This window comes from Bufo gargarizans, chromosome 9 (assembly GCF_014858855.1).
Source record: "Bufo gargarizans isolate SCDJY-AF-19 chromosome 9, ASM1485885v1, whole genome shotgun sequence".
NCBI lineage: Eukaryota > Metazoa > Chordata > Amphibia > Anura > Bufonidae > Bufo > Bufo gargarizans.
In genome coordinates this window covers 76,327,895-76,344,923 of record NC_058088.1, presented here as the reverse complement: position 1 = coordinate 76,344,923, position 17,029 = coordinate 76,327,895, and the positions used below count along the sequence as shown (strand labels likewise).

Sequence of the window (17,029 nt, the reverse complement as noted above, 5' to 3'; positions counted from 1 at the left end):
TGTGTGACGTCAGGCGTAGAGCAGTGCGGAACAATGGAGTGTAGGCGGCGCTGCTGCTGGAAAGGTAAGTTGGTGCGACTAAGACCAGGCGCCTGGAGTGCACAGAGTCAGAGCAACCATTGACGCTGTGCACTTCGCGTGTCAGGAGGAGCAGGAGGGGGAAGAGAGCTGCTGGCACAAGGGGGGGGGGGGGGGGGGCGGAGAGAGCTGATGCACCTGAAGATAGTGGAGCTGATGGTACCAGGAGGAACTGATGCACTTCGCGTGTCAGGAGGAGCAGGAGGGGGAAGAGAGCTGCTGGCACAAGGGGGGGGGGGGGGGGGGGGGGCGGAGAGAGCTGATGCACCTGAAGATAGTGGAGCTGATGGTACCAGGAGGAACTGATGCACTTGGGCTGATCGCACAGGGGGAAACAAAGGGTGTTGGGGACTAATAGTAGGTGTCCGATGAGTTTTTATAAAGGAAAACAGTATTAATTCATTTTTTCTTACTTGAGTACTCGATTAATCGTAAAAAATAATCGATAGAATACTGAAATTCTAAAATAATCGTTTACTGCAGCCCTAGACCCAAGGCAATACAATGATTTATAATACTGTGCGTCTCTGCCCAACCTCAACTGTAATCATTCCTACTTACATAATGCCCTTAAGGATCTGGTTCTGATGGTGGTGGAAAAAGAGGAAGGAACGATTCCTGTTATGTTTATATGAAATGAGCGTAGCCTGCTTCGTTTTGTAACCGGTGAAGTTAGTGTTCTCTGAAAAATGCCCACCCATGTCTTAGCACAGGGTAGAATGACCGTAACCGAGCACTGTAAGCACCATGCCTTCTTAAAGGGAACCAATCACTACAAAATGCAGTGCAGTCAGCATGTTATAGAGCAGAGGGGCTGAGCAGATCGCTATGTAGTTGATGGGAAAAGATTCAGTAAAACTTGTCTTCTTTATATAATGTTTGTGTGTTGTTAAAAGATAGACAGCATCCCCCATAACAGTGACCTCTACAGCACCCCACCCCCTTAACAGTGACCTCTACAGCACCCCACCCCCTTAACAGTGAACGCCACAGTCCAACACCCTTTAACACTGACCCCCGCACAGTGCCCCGTCTCCTTAAAATGGGACCTTCACAGCAGCCCATCCCCTTAACTTTGACCTTTACAGCAGCCCGCTCCTTTAACAGAGTTTCACAGCACCCTATTCCTTTGACATTGACCTCCTCAGGGGAGACCGCCCTCTTAACACTGATCTCCACAGGGGACTGTCCCCTTACCGGTGACCTCCACAGTACCCAGTTCCCTTAACAGTGACCTCTACAGTACCCTGCTGACCTAACAGGGACCTCCACACCAGCTGCCCCTTTAATAGTAGCCCCTGCCCCTTTAACAGTGACCTCCACAGGGGCCGACCCCCTTAACAGTAACATCCACAGTGTCCGCCCCTTAATAGTGACCTCCACAGCACCCTGCTCCGTTAAGGCTAGGGCTACACGACATTTTGCTGCACCAATGTCGTGCAACAATTTTTATAATGATAGGCTGTGGTGTTGCACCGTGACATGTAACATACTGCAACATGACAGTCGCAAAAAATCCATCCAAGATGGATTATTCTGCGACTGTCGCATCAACACCATAAACTATTATTATACAAATTGTCGTGCAACATCAACGTCGCAGTGTAGTTGTGCCCTATGTGTCGCGGTGTAGCCCTAGCCTAAGGGTCCATTCACACGTTCCGCAAGTGTTTTGCGGTCTGCAAATTGCGGTTCCGCAGAGCACGGACACCGGCCATGTGTGTTTCCACATTTTGCAGACCGCACATGGCCGGCACTATAATGGAAATGTCTTTCTTGTCTGTGGACAAGGATAGGACATTTTCTATTTTTGGAGGGGCTGCGGAACGGAAGTGCGGATGCGGATAGCGCACTATGTGCTGTTCCGCATCTTTTGAGGCCCCATTTAAAAATGAATGGGTCCGCACCCGTTCCGCAAAATTGCGGAACAGATGCTGACCTATTTTGCGGATGTGTGAATGGACCCTAAAGCTGACCTACAGCAGTGAAGAAAAATGGTTGGGTTGTTATGGAAACATGGAGAAAAACTGTGTGTATGTGGAGACTAAGCGCCTGCGAGCTTCTATTGGCTGATAAGGGACATTTGACCGTGTGTACTGCAGTTGGGATAAGAGTGAAAGACTTGCAGGCTTCTATTGGTTAATGCAGGTCATTTTTGGGAAATATCTCAGGAACGGTATGTCCCAGAGCCGAGACCCGGTCTAAAACCTTCCCGGACACCTGATGTACCTGTGTGCCAAATTTGGTGAAGATCGGTCCAGTCGTTTGGTCGCGCATAAAGGACAGACACTAATTTAAGAAGGCAGCACTCCAGGTTGTGATAAAAAAAATAAAGTGGACGGTTTATTCACCCAACCAGCATCAACGTTTCAGCTCTCTCTATGGAGCCTTTGTCTAGCTTTGTCTAGGCTCCATAGAGAGCTGAAACGTTGCTGCTGGTTGGGTGAATAAACCGTCCACTTATTTTTTTTTTTATCACAACCTGGAGTGCTGCCTTCTTTTTGCTCTCTTATCTACACTCGGGGCCTTGGTCACAGGTCCCTAAGGAGAATTTTTTGCACCTGCATTTTGTGTATATATAATATATTATATATATATATATATATATATATATATATATATATATATATATATATATATATATATATATATATATATATATACACACACACATTCTGCTCCATAACATACTGTCTGCATATCACACTGCATTAGTGGTAACGGGTTCTCTTACTTCCAGCTCAGATCATGGAAAAGAGGAAACAAATCAATTCCTTTTAGCGACTAAGTAATACTACTAACTGACAGACTGGCAGTGAACTCCACAGTGAGAAATACTCTTAGTAAGCACTATTCATACTTCCAAATGTAGTGACCTAGATATCAGACTTCTCCCAAGGCCATTTAGAAATTATTATTTTTTTTAAAAAGGAAAAAAGTTAATGTGCTTTCTTCTAGAAACAGCTCCACTCTCTTTCAGAGGCTATGTCTGGTAATGCAGCCCAGCCCAATTCACTTGAATGGTGACCTGCAATACTAGACCAAGCCCATGGCATGATTGTGTATCCTAATTTCAACCTTCCTCTCACTGGAATGTGTATCCACTGGGTGGCTCTGCTCTGGCTTCTCCTTACCAGGCTCATCTTCACTGAAAGTGTTTCTCACTATATGTAAATAAGCCAAGACCTGTTAATCCGGCTGATCTGGGAGTGGAGAAGCCGGAGAGGAGCCGTTCAGCTATGAGACACTTCAGTGCTTGAGACTTAAAACATTATTCCTTGCGATGTGGAAGCCAGTTAGTATTTCATCCAGCCATCGGTTAGGTCAGCATGAATCTACCAACAGGTTCGCTTTAAGCCATGCTCTACTTAATTTACCATGTACAACGGTCTACTCCTTTACATACCGGAATCCTGTTCCTGGACCTGAAGGCGGCAACTTTCCTGAGATCGTCATCTGCAGCATGAAATGGCACCATTAACAGAGGAGGGTAGGTGTCACAGAACTCATAGGTTTTATTAATGAAGCTTAATCTCCAATTATCGTTTGGTAAACCCTGGGGGCACAACAGGAAAAAAAAAAGATATGATGTCAGTAATTTCATCTCTTTCTGCTTTGTCCACTGTAGTGAGACCCTGTAACCACAGGGTGGTGATCACATCTCACCATATGAAGACATCTGCGCTATGGATAGAGAGAAGAGGACAAAAGACAGAAATACCAGGCTGAACAATTCACACCGGGAGCTTCAATAGTCTCTGTGAGCCGGCCCATGGTGTGAGGAGGGCCTGGAGGTATATCCGAGCCCTAAGTGGAAATGCACAGACACAAAATGGGTGTAATCGCTTTAATGGAATAATGATTGAAAATGTTAGGAGGGCGGAGTGGCCATTGAGCTGGCAGCTGTTGTACTAACAGGCTGACTCAACCTGGGCAGGGAGCCCGGATGCCTTGCTCATACCACATGGAAGTTTTCAGACAATAATGGGAAGTGCTTATTGCGCTGTATGTCGGACTGACAAGGCTGAAAATGAAGAAAGTGTTAATTATTAGACTGTGTGACCCTTGCTATGATCAGTGCATATTCACTTCAAACTCCAATTACGTAGGACATTGCTCTACGATGCAACCTGTGGCTCTCGGCTGGCTGCAGTACGAGTCGCATGGACCAAGTGCTGTACACTACATGGTCAGACAGTCTGCGCTCACACCCAAGGACAAGGAGGGATCGCTCATTTGAATCCATCTCCTCCCTTCTTGGACAGCAAAACCTGGCTTGTATATTCCTATGATTGCAAGCGTGGGTTTCTGTTCTCCAAATTGCGGAACGCACACTGCCGGCATCTGTGTTTTGAGGAACCGCAATATGCAGACCCCAAAACACGGCAGGTTTTGTGTACGTAGCGTAAGGGTCTATTCACACGTCCGCATCCATTCTGCAATTTTGCGGAACAGGTGCGGACCCGTTCATTTTCAATGGGGCCGGAATGTGCTGTCCGCATTAGCGGATCTGCAAAAAAAATAAAAAATAGAACATGTCCTATTCTTGTCCACAATTGCGGACAAGAAAAGGAATTTTCTATGAGGGTGCCGGCGATGTGCGGTCCGCAAAATGCGGAAAGCACACTGGCGGTGTCCTTGTTTTGCGGATCCGCAAAACACATATGGACATCTGAATGGACCATTAAAGAATTTAATTACTGGGATCATCGCTTTCACTTTTAAGGGGACTACGTCATTTATTTAAATGGGGTTTCCTCCGGATAGGTCATCAGTATCTGATGGGTGGGGTCAGACACCCAGCACCGATGCCGATCAGCTGTTGGAAGAGGCTGCAATGCTCTGGTTAGAGGTGCAGCCTCTTTTAGGCCTGTGGCGTTACTCTCATTGGTCACGGCCTAGCTGCAGCTTCTTCCCATTCAAGTGAATGAGACTGGGTTGCAATACCAAGCACAGCCACTATACAGCGGATAGCTCTGTGCTTGGTAAGCTACCAAGAGACCACTGGAGACTCACCAGTGCGCTGCAGCCCCTTCAAGTAACGGATCGGCAAACGTGGTGGGAGTCGAATCAAATCGACATGCCCCATCTTTTCTATCCCCCGACGTGCAGAATGTTCAGGGTTTGGGACATTATCTTTTTAAAGGGTTTTCCAGCTAATGTCAAACAATCCCAGAAAATTCGGGGTCTAGGAAGTTGAGAGGTGGTGAGTTCAGCAGGATCCTCCCTTTGGGATGCTTTAGGCTCTGTTCACATTAGGTTTTGTAGTCATCACTTTACTGGGACTCTGAATATGATTTTGGGGGAAGGGTTGTGGTCACACTGTAGTCAGACATGATCTTTTAGATTTCAAATTGACTTTAAAGAAATCAATCTATAGCTGGGACACATTCTTTCAATAACTGTTGGCGTACAGCTAATGCATGCACCCTTGATTTGGTTGCGCGTGCATGTGTTTTTAATAGGAAGAGGGCAATAAGCTGCTGCCTGGTCTATGGCAGATCAAGGCTGTATTACACAGCCCAATGTGGCAGTGCCCTCCCAGCAATTGCCTGCTCGCTAGTGGAGGAGACCGCTGTTATTACATGCAGCGATCTCCTCTGCAGCATGGGGGAGATCACTATGCCATCGCTCGTCCCCATGCTGTATAGTGGTTTGCCGGCAGCAGATCGTGATTAGACAGCACGATCTGCTGCCTCCAAACGATCATTTAACATGTCAAAATATTTGGATTGCCTAATGATCAAGAGTTTGCTTGTTCATCGGGTAATCAGCCGCAGTATGTATTACATTGCTCGATTTTTCGGCAGATGACCACATGAACGCTTGTTAGCGATCATCTTGCAGTACTAATACTACCGATGAATGAGCAAACGCTTGATCATTGGGCAAACCAGATCTTTTGACGTGTTAAAAAATGATCCTTTGCAGGCAGCAGATCGTGGTGTCTATACGGCATGGGGACGAGCGATTGCATAGTGATCGCTCTCCCCTATGCTGCGGAGGAGATCGCTGCATGTAATAGCAGCGGTCTCCTCCGCTGGCGAGTAGGCCATTGGCGGGAGGGAACTTTAACTGTGTAATACAGCCTTACGTCTAATATGTATGGCCACTTTAATAATTCATACTTATGCCTGAGCACTGGGCAGACATGGCGCACGCGACACTGGGCAGACATGGCGCACGCGACACTGGGCAGACATGGCGCACGCGACACTGGGCAGACATGGCGCACGCGACACTGGGCAGACATGGCGCACGCGACACTGGGCAGACATGGCGCACGCGACACTGGGCAGACATGGCGCACGCGACACTGGGCAGACATGGCGCACGCGACACTGGGCAGACATGGAGCACACAGGCTTTAGGCTGCGCTATACATGTTTCAGAAAGAATTAAGTCATGGCCATTTATTATTGCAGTCATCTATTCGCATATTCCCTCCACAGTAATAACATTGAGTTCACTTTGTAAGTCTGATTGGGCTGGCTTCCTCCTTCGGACCTGGGGCACAATGTGCAGAAAGAGGAGGATCGGGGGCTCCTGACAACGAGGTGCTGCCTGCAGATCAGTAGGGTAGGGCCTCACCGAGCCACAAGCCGCAGTCACATAACTTGTGGTGTCCTGGCCTATGAGGTGGCGGAGAGTTTTCATTTGGAAAATTTTGTAGCTTTTTATATTTGCTAAAAGGAGAATAAAGTACTACACTACTTCCTTATTCTTTCCACCCAATTCCTAAGTCTGTTTTGTTTGAAGTGTAATGTTCTCTGCGGCTTAAAGCTACAAACCTATCCGAAAGCCCAGTCACACCGTTTGGTATGTGTCCTCTATTCACTAATGAGATGCTATGGCAAAAAATACTTCAGTTATTAAACAGAAATATGCCTATATTAGGAGTATTTCTGGCACAGATTGTGGCACAGGGGTCCGTCTCATTTACCATTTTGTACGCCTGGTTTAGGAGTAGAAAATGGTCTAAATGTAAGACAATTAGAAGCCTGGCGCCTCCTCTTAACTACGGCGGGTACACCACCAGCATAGGGCCTTATTAAGGGTGCCCCTTGGTGCTCCTGTCCACCCAGGAGATGAGATCTGATAGAAGAAGAAAAGACATGCTGATTTCCTGGCAGCACAGACACTTCATTTCTTAATTTTTGCAATTGGAGGGCTCATAAGAGGTGGACCACCGCCAATAAGACATTGGTAGAGACATCTTGTTAATGCGATTGGTCTCACTATGTAGACACAGAGCAACTTCTAAAAGGCCCCATGCATATGATTGTATTTTTGGTCCACATCCGATCCACGTTTTTGCAGATTGGATGCAGACCATCCATTTCCATATGTCCATTCCACCAAAAAGATAGAACATGTCCTATTCTTGTCCGTTTTTCGGACAATAGGCATTTTTAATGTGCAGAACAGGAAAATGTGGGACACGCGGTCAGTAACCATGGTTTTCCAGATCCGCTATTTGCGGACCACAGAACAGATATGGTTGTGTGGCTCAAGTAACATTTATTAACTAAAGATGTAACCTACACATCATTCAATTTTATATTGCTCAGACATATACATTATATAGACAAAATCCTGAAAAAAAAAGGCCTTATTTCTGTGTCAGAAATCAGTCCAAAATTCTGTTCACCAGATGGAGAGTCAGCACCATACAAGGTACACATCGGGAGCGTCTACATCACAACAATCACTAATGGTGCTTCATTTAAGGCTCCATTCACACTTCCGAAACGTATTTTGCGGATCCACGGAGCCGCAAAACACGGAAAGCGGCAATGTGCGTTCTGCATTAGGCAGACCGCACATTGCCGGTACTAATAGAATATGCCTGTTCTTGTCCGCAATTGCGGACAATAAAAGGAAATGTTCTATTTTTTTGCGGAACAGAAGTGCGGACCCGGAAGTGCGGGTCCGCAATTCCGTGTCCGGGCAGCACATACTTTTTTATTTTTTTTGAGAAACGCTGGGAACACTCAATAATATTAAAATAACAGATACCCATGTCAGCTGCCTTTTGTCTGGCGTTTTCTGAGACTTATACTGATGACCTATCCTTAGTATTATGGTGGGGGTCTGACACCCAGGACCCCCACTGACCAGCTGTTTGAGAAAACACTGGTACTGGTATTGCAGCTTGGCCCCATTCGCTTCAATGGGGCTGAGTTCCGCCTAGGTCATGTGACTGATGAACGTGATGTCACATGGTCCAGGCTAAGCTGCAAGAAAGCCACAACCGGTGTCTTCTCAAGCAGCTGATCGGGGCAGATACTGATGACCTATCCAGAGGATAGGTCATTCGTATTAAAGTCTCAGAAACCCCTTTTAGGGTACTTTCACACTGCCGTTATTCTTTTCCAGTATTGAAATCCGGTAAAGGAGCACAATACCAGAAAAAAAAAACGCATTTGTTTTGTCTTAATGCATTCTGAATGGAAAGCAATCCGAAAAGTATGCATCAGGATGTCTTCTGTTCCGTCCCGTGTTCGGTATTTGACCAGCTTGCTGCGGTATTTTTTCCAGCCAAAATTGCGGAACAATATCGCACTTGCCGTATCCAGCATTAATTTCCATAGCGATGTATTAATGCCGGATCCGGTACCATGTGTTCTGGAATTTGCCATGTCGCCAGATCCGATTTTCCGGTCTGCGCCGGGATATGGGAGGAGCTACTTTCACTTTTGATCTTTGAAAACTGATCCGGAATTTTTTTTTTTTATTTTTTTTTTTAAGTTTGCCGGATTCTAACAACGCTCGTGTGAAAGAAGCTGTTCTTTTGTCATTTTCCAGTATATACATTATTGGCTATTTATACACTGCTTGAGGCACGTTTATGAGAAAAGTGAAGAAGTCTTTTTTTAAGGACCATCTGCATCCAAATCTTTTATACTGCTGCATTTTGAAGCATTTCATGTCGTCCTTTATTACAGATTTATATGATTGTCAATACATGGACATGTGACACTCCTTTTCTTAATGTAAATGGTCATGACGATTCACTGATGGCAAGCAGGGATCTTGCCAATGGTGAGGAAGTAAAGCACAGTGAATATTAGAAGAATTTTCTTCCATAATGACCGCATAAGTCTAGATCAATCACTTTAACCATTTGTGTCCCAGGCTAGAAGACAATACACTAAACTGACCAGAACGTGCGCGGCTGAGCATTTCCCTTACCTGCCTCCGAAACTCTGAAACAGGATCATAGACATCCCAGCCATTCTGCGGAAATCTTTCTTCACTTACAAAGGCAAAGAATTGCTGGAATAAAATGAGAAGAAAAAGAAAAATCAGTACAAGCAGTCATCATATAAATTTTGGGCAAGACGGTCTTTCTTGGGAAACAGTACAGCGCATTCATGGCCCATGTACATAAACCCTTGGGTTGGCCATACATGTACTGGAAACATGGCTGCCGCTTTTACGGTCAATTCTTTGGCTGACTTTTTTTTTGGGGGGCATGTGACAAAAAACAAACACCTCCAGGGTGCACCTCTACAATGACCGGTAGCCCATTGCAGCGATTCTCATCTGTTCTCTGAACAGTACTCAGTATATCAGGAGTGGGTTTTATCTCCTCTGGTACAGCCTCAGTCGACTCCGGTGAGGTCACTGACCACCAGCCAGGAGTATGAATGTATGCTCCGAATAGAGGTCAGCCCGACGTCTGCCCAACTACAATGGGATATCATTGCAACGACTAGACATAGAAAGGTAGACCTTTGGAAAATGTCCCAGAATTCCAACCGTGTGAGGCCTGACTGCAAAAGTATACAATATGGCGGGTGGACCAGACAAGAAGTGGCTCCTGACAAGTGACATTAATTTATTCACAATGGGTTTTTTTTCCAGCTTTTTGAAATGCAGATCATAAATTACACAAAAAAATGCCAGAGAGCTTTCTAAAGAATAATAAAAGGCTCAACTGAGGGTGAACTGCGCGGAGTGCGGCTTCTCTACCTGTGCGTCTGTAATCAGAATTACTCATGTTACACTGTGCTCAGTGCGTCAAGGAGATCCGGCACAGAGCAGCCTCCAGAACCTCGCAGGGTCCCCAACATGGCAGGATTCTCTACTTCACCGCCAGATCCCCGTGGACGGTAATGAGGTCCGACGGTGATCTGACTGCTTTCCAGCATAAATGACAGGTTTCGGCCTGAGAAAACCGGTTGCATGCAATTGATTTGTGGCGGATCAGGCAGCCGGATCTCCTTGAACTCAGCCCAAGATACCCATAAACTGATAAACCAACCGATTAATGCACCTCATGCTGCCGCTCTGAAGGAGATACAGCTCTAAATTTGGCCATCCAATTTAGATAGCAGAAGGGGCAGACCATCCCGTACACCTACATGCTCCGTTTGGGCGAGAATGCATGTCTTTTGAACCAGAACAGGGGAGAAGGCGGCTGTCAGACACATTCAGCACACTAAAATCCCAATGTCTAGTTCTTCTCTCCCCAATATCTATCTGTCGGGGAGAGTCAGGAGGCCCCCATACACATTCGATGGCCAGTCAAGCAAAAACAAAAAAATAAATAAAAAAAAACACTCACGGTTCGTCCAACATTAAAGGGGTTGTCACATAATAAATATTCGACACCTTTACAAATTTAGTATAGCCACCAATTTATTCACTGTAATCTATCTATATAGCCCCATCTGCTGTCTGGCTCACTGAGGTTGATGCACATGCTCTATTCCATCCTTTAACTGGCGCTGGCTGCAGCAGAAAGGACACACCTCGTGAGAAAGTGCATGCTCCCCGAGCTTGAAATAAATCTAGCAGAATAAATGGAACAATAAATGGGGAGATCGCTGGATCCTTGTTTGTTTGTTACAGGGCTGGTTCCACGTTTGTTACAAAGAGAATGTCATGCACTATATGATGTATGATTTTTATTTTTTACATTACTTATGGGATGACCCCCTTTAATGCTAATGTGGATGGCCAGCTTAAAGGGGTTCTCCGGGCTTTTAATACTGATAGCCTATCCTCAGGATAGTTCATCAATATCAGATCGGCGGGGGTTCAACCGCCGATCGGCTGTATAAGAAGACGGCACGTACAGTGTGCATGGGCTATCTCCCTTCCTGTTTGCCATAGACAGGCAGCGGGGAGATGGCACACGAGTACTGCACGCGCCATCTCCTCATAAAGCCGATCGGCCGTTAGACCCCGCCGATCTGATATTGATGGCCTTAGCTGAGGACAAGTCATCAATACTAAAAGCCCGGAGAATCCCTTTAACACCCAGCTGCTCAATTGTTCAGATGTGCAGTATTGGATAAGGAAATTTCACCCATACTGCCCTCAGAGATTCCAGGGGGTACTTCCTAAACATGGCGGTACCCATCAGGACAGTTTGGCCTGCAGGCAGTAGCGGCATACATCTTGCAGAGCTCTGGTTGGGGGAGGAGTTGTACAGTGGCTGTTTTACAAATGTATGTCAAGTTCAGGAGAAATTATGGCGGCACGCACTGCTCTCGTTAGAGAAGAAAAAAAAAAGAAGCCTTATAATCAAAGTGTGAGCGAGGAGGGGGTAATGTGTACAGAAGCCATCCGAACAATGCGTCTACTGCTGTGCCGTGAATGACAGATTTGCTGTGATCAGTATCTTTCTCCAACACGGCAATTTCTGCACAAAGAAACATCTCCTTTACTTACAAGCGCCTAGCAATTTCTTACCGCTCCATCACTTAACACATTTAAATCGAGGTTAAGTTACAAAAGGCAGGATCTGAGCAGGGCAATAAATGCCATGACACAAGGAACAGGAAGGGTTAATAATATCATCATCATCAACATTTATTTATATAGCGCCATCATATTCTGCAGCGCTTTACAAATTAAAAGGTTAAACACATATGACGCTCACAGTCAGCAGTGAAATCTCAGATACAGCTTGCCATGACTAACCCCCAATATCTTCTTTGGAACAGTTACAATAGTCTACATCTTGACCTACAAGGTCTGACATGGAAGATTCAAAGGGTTCAGCCCCACCATGTATCATACCGGGTTAAGTAAGGTACCATGGTTAGTCCTCTGCAAAAAAACACTTGTGCCTTTTTTACACTAACTGATCCACATTTTATTTTCACTTCCACTCTGGATAGGTGATCAGTATCTGATTGGTGGGGGTCCGACAACTGGGACCCCTGCAAAACATCTGAGAAGGAACCAGCGCTTGCATTATCACGTTGTGTCATGTTCATTGGTTACATGGCCTAGGATAGGTCATCCGTAAAAATATTGCGGAAATCTCTTTTAATGTTAGATAGGACGTTGTGTAGCTTTGATTTCTATGCGTTAAAATAGTCACTGCACTTTCAACAAAGTTTACATAAATCAATAGTACAGATGAATATAAGAAACTTTGTAATATATCTCAAGAGAAAAATGCCTATTTCTCCCTGTAGCAGCTCACTCCTAATAGATTTCTATGGGCAGAACTTAATTATTTTCAGCTACAACACTGATATATGCAAAGTCTGATGTGACCCTTTAAATGTATAGATGAATACAGAAGGGGTTAAACAAAATTAAAAAAACATGGCTGTTCTCTAAAAGCATCGCTATACCTGTCCCTAGGTTGTATTCGGTATTGCAGCTCAGCCTCATTTACTTTAAGCCAAGCTAAAATACCAGACAAAACCCATGAACCGGTATGGCACAGCATTTTGGAGGAAAGCAGTCATGTTTTGCATCCCTGGACAACCCCTTAAAAATTTTTCTGCCGAATTGCGAGAGTTCATATTATACAGATACAGGGGTTGTTTAACTCTTTACAAGTGATGACCTACCCTCATCACTATCTGACCAGGGGGGAAAGGGTGTTCAACATCAGGCACTCCCGCTGGTCAGCTATTCTGCATGGAACTACGTAGCTCTGTCTATTGTGCGGTGAACGGAACTAGTTACTGCAGCATTGCTCCCATTCACTTCAATGGGGGCAATGCTGCAGTAACCAGATCTGTCCAATGCACAACGGACAGATCTACGTAGTTCCAATAACAGAGCTACTACAAAAGCTGAAAGGTGGGGGTGCGGGGTGTCCGATCCCTCCAACCAGATAGTGATGGCCTATCCTGAGGCTAGAACATCACTTATAAAGGGTTGGAATCTGTGCTGAAAGAGTTGGACCCCGCTGATCTGATATTGATGACCTACCTTAAGGATAGACCATAAATAGTAAAAGCGGACAACCCTTTAGCATTTTCCTAGTACACAGTACAGCTGGCACAATGTAGTAGTCACTGACGAGGGTTACAGCAGGCAGAACCCAAATGATCAGACATCAGAGCCACCAAGGTCTGTGATGAGACAACCCCTTTAAGACGGCATAATGGTAAGTAGCGCAACTCATTGATTCACACAATGATCAGATACATAACAGTACCAGTAAAACAACCTTCATAGACTGGTGGAATTAAGATATTTTTTTCCCCCCAGAAAATAAATGAGCACTACACTGAAAATCCTCTGCACTGAAACGCATCTCTACATCCTCTCTAATTAACCATTTCAGCAGCAAGTTTCTTCCAGCGCAGGTATTATCAAAGGAGGGAGTAATTACATTAGCTTACACAACACTGATGATTGATGGCTGTTAAATACAGTACATTACGCTGGGGTTTTGCATCATCAGGCCTTTCCAGCAGAAAGTAAGCAGTCTGACATGTAAAACTAGTCTGTTAATATAAGGACAAGTATGACTAAAGCACTTTGTGAGGGTGGAAGGAAACCCTCTGCACCGCTTCCTGTTTCCCCATGTAAATCATATATACACTGACAAAGACTTGCAGCCGCCACTGAACACTGATAAAACAGTAATAGAATAATCTGGTAAAAGCAGAACGGTGACACTCAAGTGACAATAAGCACTGTAAAAACATGTCATTGCTAAAGGGAACCCGTCATGGAAATACTGTGCAACCTGTGGGCACCATGTTATCGAGCAGGAGAAGATGAGCAGATTGGTGCATAGTCTGTGAGAAATTCATTGATCTAAATCAGGGATGCCCAACCTGCGGCCCTTCAACTGTTGGAAGACTACAACTCCCAGCATGCCCTGATAGCTGTAGGCTGTCCAGGCATGATGGAAGTTGTAGTTTTGCAAAAGCTGGAGGGCCACAAGTTGCGCATCCCTGATCTAAATCACTTCTGCTCATTCAATGCTTAGGCTTCGAGTGTGTGGTCCTAGTCAGTGACTGACCTGACGCCCACTGGACTCCCAAGGACAGACGGAGCAGAGATTTAGATCAATAAATTACAAGTTCTCCTCCAGCTCTCTAACATGCCACGTTCCATGTGACAGGTTTATTTTAAAGGGGTTGTGCAAGAATGTTTTTTTTTTGGCAAACCCCTCAACTTTACCCGACCTGTAAAGGGACGGTTACTTACCCGTTTCCCACTACTTCCCCTCCTGTGGACTCTCAGCTCAGAAGACCAGTATACTGTTGATTGGCTGAGGTGCTAGCCCCCACGATCAGATATTGATTACCCATCCTTAGGATGAGGCAATCAACATTAACATCCTGGACAAGCCCCCTTTAAATGGTGGGTCTCTGGAATTTCATAATTTCTGCTAGAATAGTAGTATGCCCGAAATGCTGCTGTAAAATGTAGATAAAACTGATCATGGGAGCCTGAAGTATTTTTTATTATTAGTTTTACAAGGGAAGGAGGGAGAATCTGTACAATATGGGTTTGCTAACGGGAAAGAAAAAGATGCACCTAGATTTCAGAGGAAAATCAGAAAGGAAGAAAAAAATAAAAAATAAAAAATAAATTTCAGCAGACCTCAGATCAGACCCCCCCCCCCCCCCCCCCCGACACACCCCCAAGCTTGATTAGACCCTCCGTCAGATACACCCCCAAGCTTTATCAGACCTCAGATCAGACATAAAATAAATGAACTTACCTCTGGCTGCTCTCACCGCTCTCTGGTATTTTTTCGGACCCCACGCTGCACTGTGACCTGATGACGCACAGCATCATGTCATACTGCACGTAAGCTATATGCAGGCAGGATACACTGCCGCACAGCGTCCAGAAGAAGACCAGGAAACGGCGAGTACAGCCAGCGGTACACTCACCACTCCCCACATGTGCTGCCACTTCTTAAGCTGGTACTACCTCTTCAAAATATATATTTCTAGGTTCATATTTTAACGCTAAATTGAGCCCATCACAAACTACTGAATGCGAAAAAAAAAATAAAAAAAAATACACGACACAATCCATACGCTCCCAAGGACGGACACATTATAGCTCAGGCCGGATGACTTGCTTACAATCTGACTTCAGAACTACACGTGCGAAGATTTCCAGAAAGTGAACTGTGAAAATAGCGGTCAGGGTATAATGGAAGAGCCGGCTGAACGGAAACAGAAAAGCCATTTGTCTTGGTCAACTGGGAAGAAGCAGGACAAGGTTATACACATCAAAATTCAGCACAGTTCATCAGGACAAACCTGCTGGAGGAGGAAGAAATGTTTATTTAGCCCTGGACACATAACCGATATACGGAGAGTACAGCTTCATGGCAAAATGCAGCCAACACACACAAGTTATAATAGGACAGTGGAATGCGGTTATGCAACTTGATTTTATGTGAGGGGCTCACCGTGCCACTGATCAAACTCCGAGCATAACACAACAAAGGCCTCCCAGGGAGCACAGACAATCAGCGCGCCACATGGCAAGACACTGGGCGCGACAACTCAGTATCAGGATTACAGGGCACTTATAGCTAATGAGGGTAAAGGGGCACGTTTCATGACAAGTGACCCTTTAAAGGGGTTCGCTGGCATTACTATGGCATGTAGATATGTTCATGTAGTTTCTCACCTCATGTACATCTTCCCCATGCATTATTTCAGTTTGTCCTCTCCTGACCCGTTTTCACCATGTAACACATCACTCTGCTTTCTTTCCATCCTGTACGTAGAACTTCCTGTTCCTGTATCCAACTAAACCCATGATTCACTCCTCTGCATCGCTCCAGCACCGCCCCTAGCACCGCCCAGCTAGCTTATAGCTCCTCCTACCGCAGCTATTTACATACACTCCCCTATGATTCTACTCGATTATAGCTCCTCCTTCCTCAGCTAGTTTCATAGACACTCCCCCAATACCCAGCTAGTTTATAGCTCCTCCCACCAGCTGGTTACATAGACACTCCCCTATCACGGCTCCGCCCATAACATCACAGAAAATAATAAAGAGCTGCATGGACACAGTCATGTGACCACAGCTCAGAACAGAAGATAGGAGCCATAAAGGTAAAAGTAATACATCACTTATGAAAGGCATCATTTTGTAATTATTTTTAAGAATGGATGATGCAAACCGGAAAACATGAGGAAATCACAAAGCTGTCAATCAGTGGACTCCAGAGAGTGCGCACATCATTGAGGGGTCTCCTGTCTGAGTTTGTCCGGCACCTAACAAAGTATGGTTTTAAGAAAACAAATCTAAGAAATAAAATAGAAAGAAAAAAAAAAAAAAAAAAAAAAGACAACGCTATAGAAGGATAGGAGAAACTTGGTGGCAGATTCCCTTTAAAATACAATCCTGTTGCACTGAGAGAACAGAGACTGATCAGTTATATTCGATGTGCATTTCCTGCAGGATCAGCCCTACCGTAAAGACGATATTGGGGAGCAGTTAGTTATGCAATTCATTTACAAGACACAGCTTATTTTTCTGTTACTACAGTCGCTGATCGCATACACTCCTGCACCACATTCAGCCAGCGCCATTCCGTCACCAGTTTGGCCGGCTGATGGATTTAGGCAGCGCCGCCCGCTGATTGTGAATCCAGTGTCAGATTCTTACCCTGACAAAACTCAGGCTGGGTTGACACCGTTTTAGCCCTCCGCAGGGCTTCCTATTAGGTGTACGTCTGAATACTCAAAAACGGTAT

General features: G+C 45.2%; 1 protein-coding gene across 1 annotated transcript in view; it reads right to left on the bottom strand.

The window, feature by feature from the left end:
- Window positions 1–17,029, bottom strand: part of MTM1 (myotubularin 1) — a 76,906-nt gene that overhangs the window by 22,960 nt on the left and 36,917 nt on the right. The window contains exons 7-8 of the mRNA XM_044305888.1: window positions 9,274–9,357; window positions 3,485–3,634 (exon numbers count right to left, since the gene is read on the bottom strand). Of these exons, the coding sequence (XP_044161823.1) occupies window positions 3,485–3,634; window positions 9,274–9,357 (234 nt within the window). The remainder of the gene's footprint in view (window positions 1–3,484; window positions 3,635–9,273; window positions 9,358–17,029) is intronic.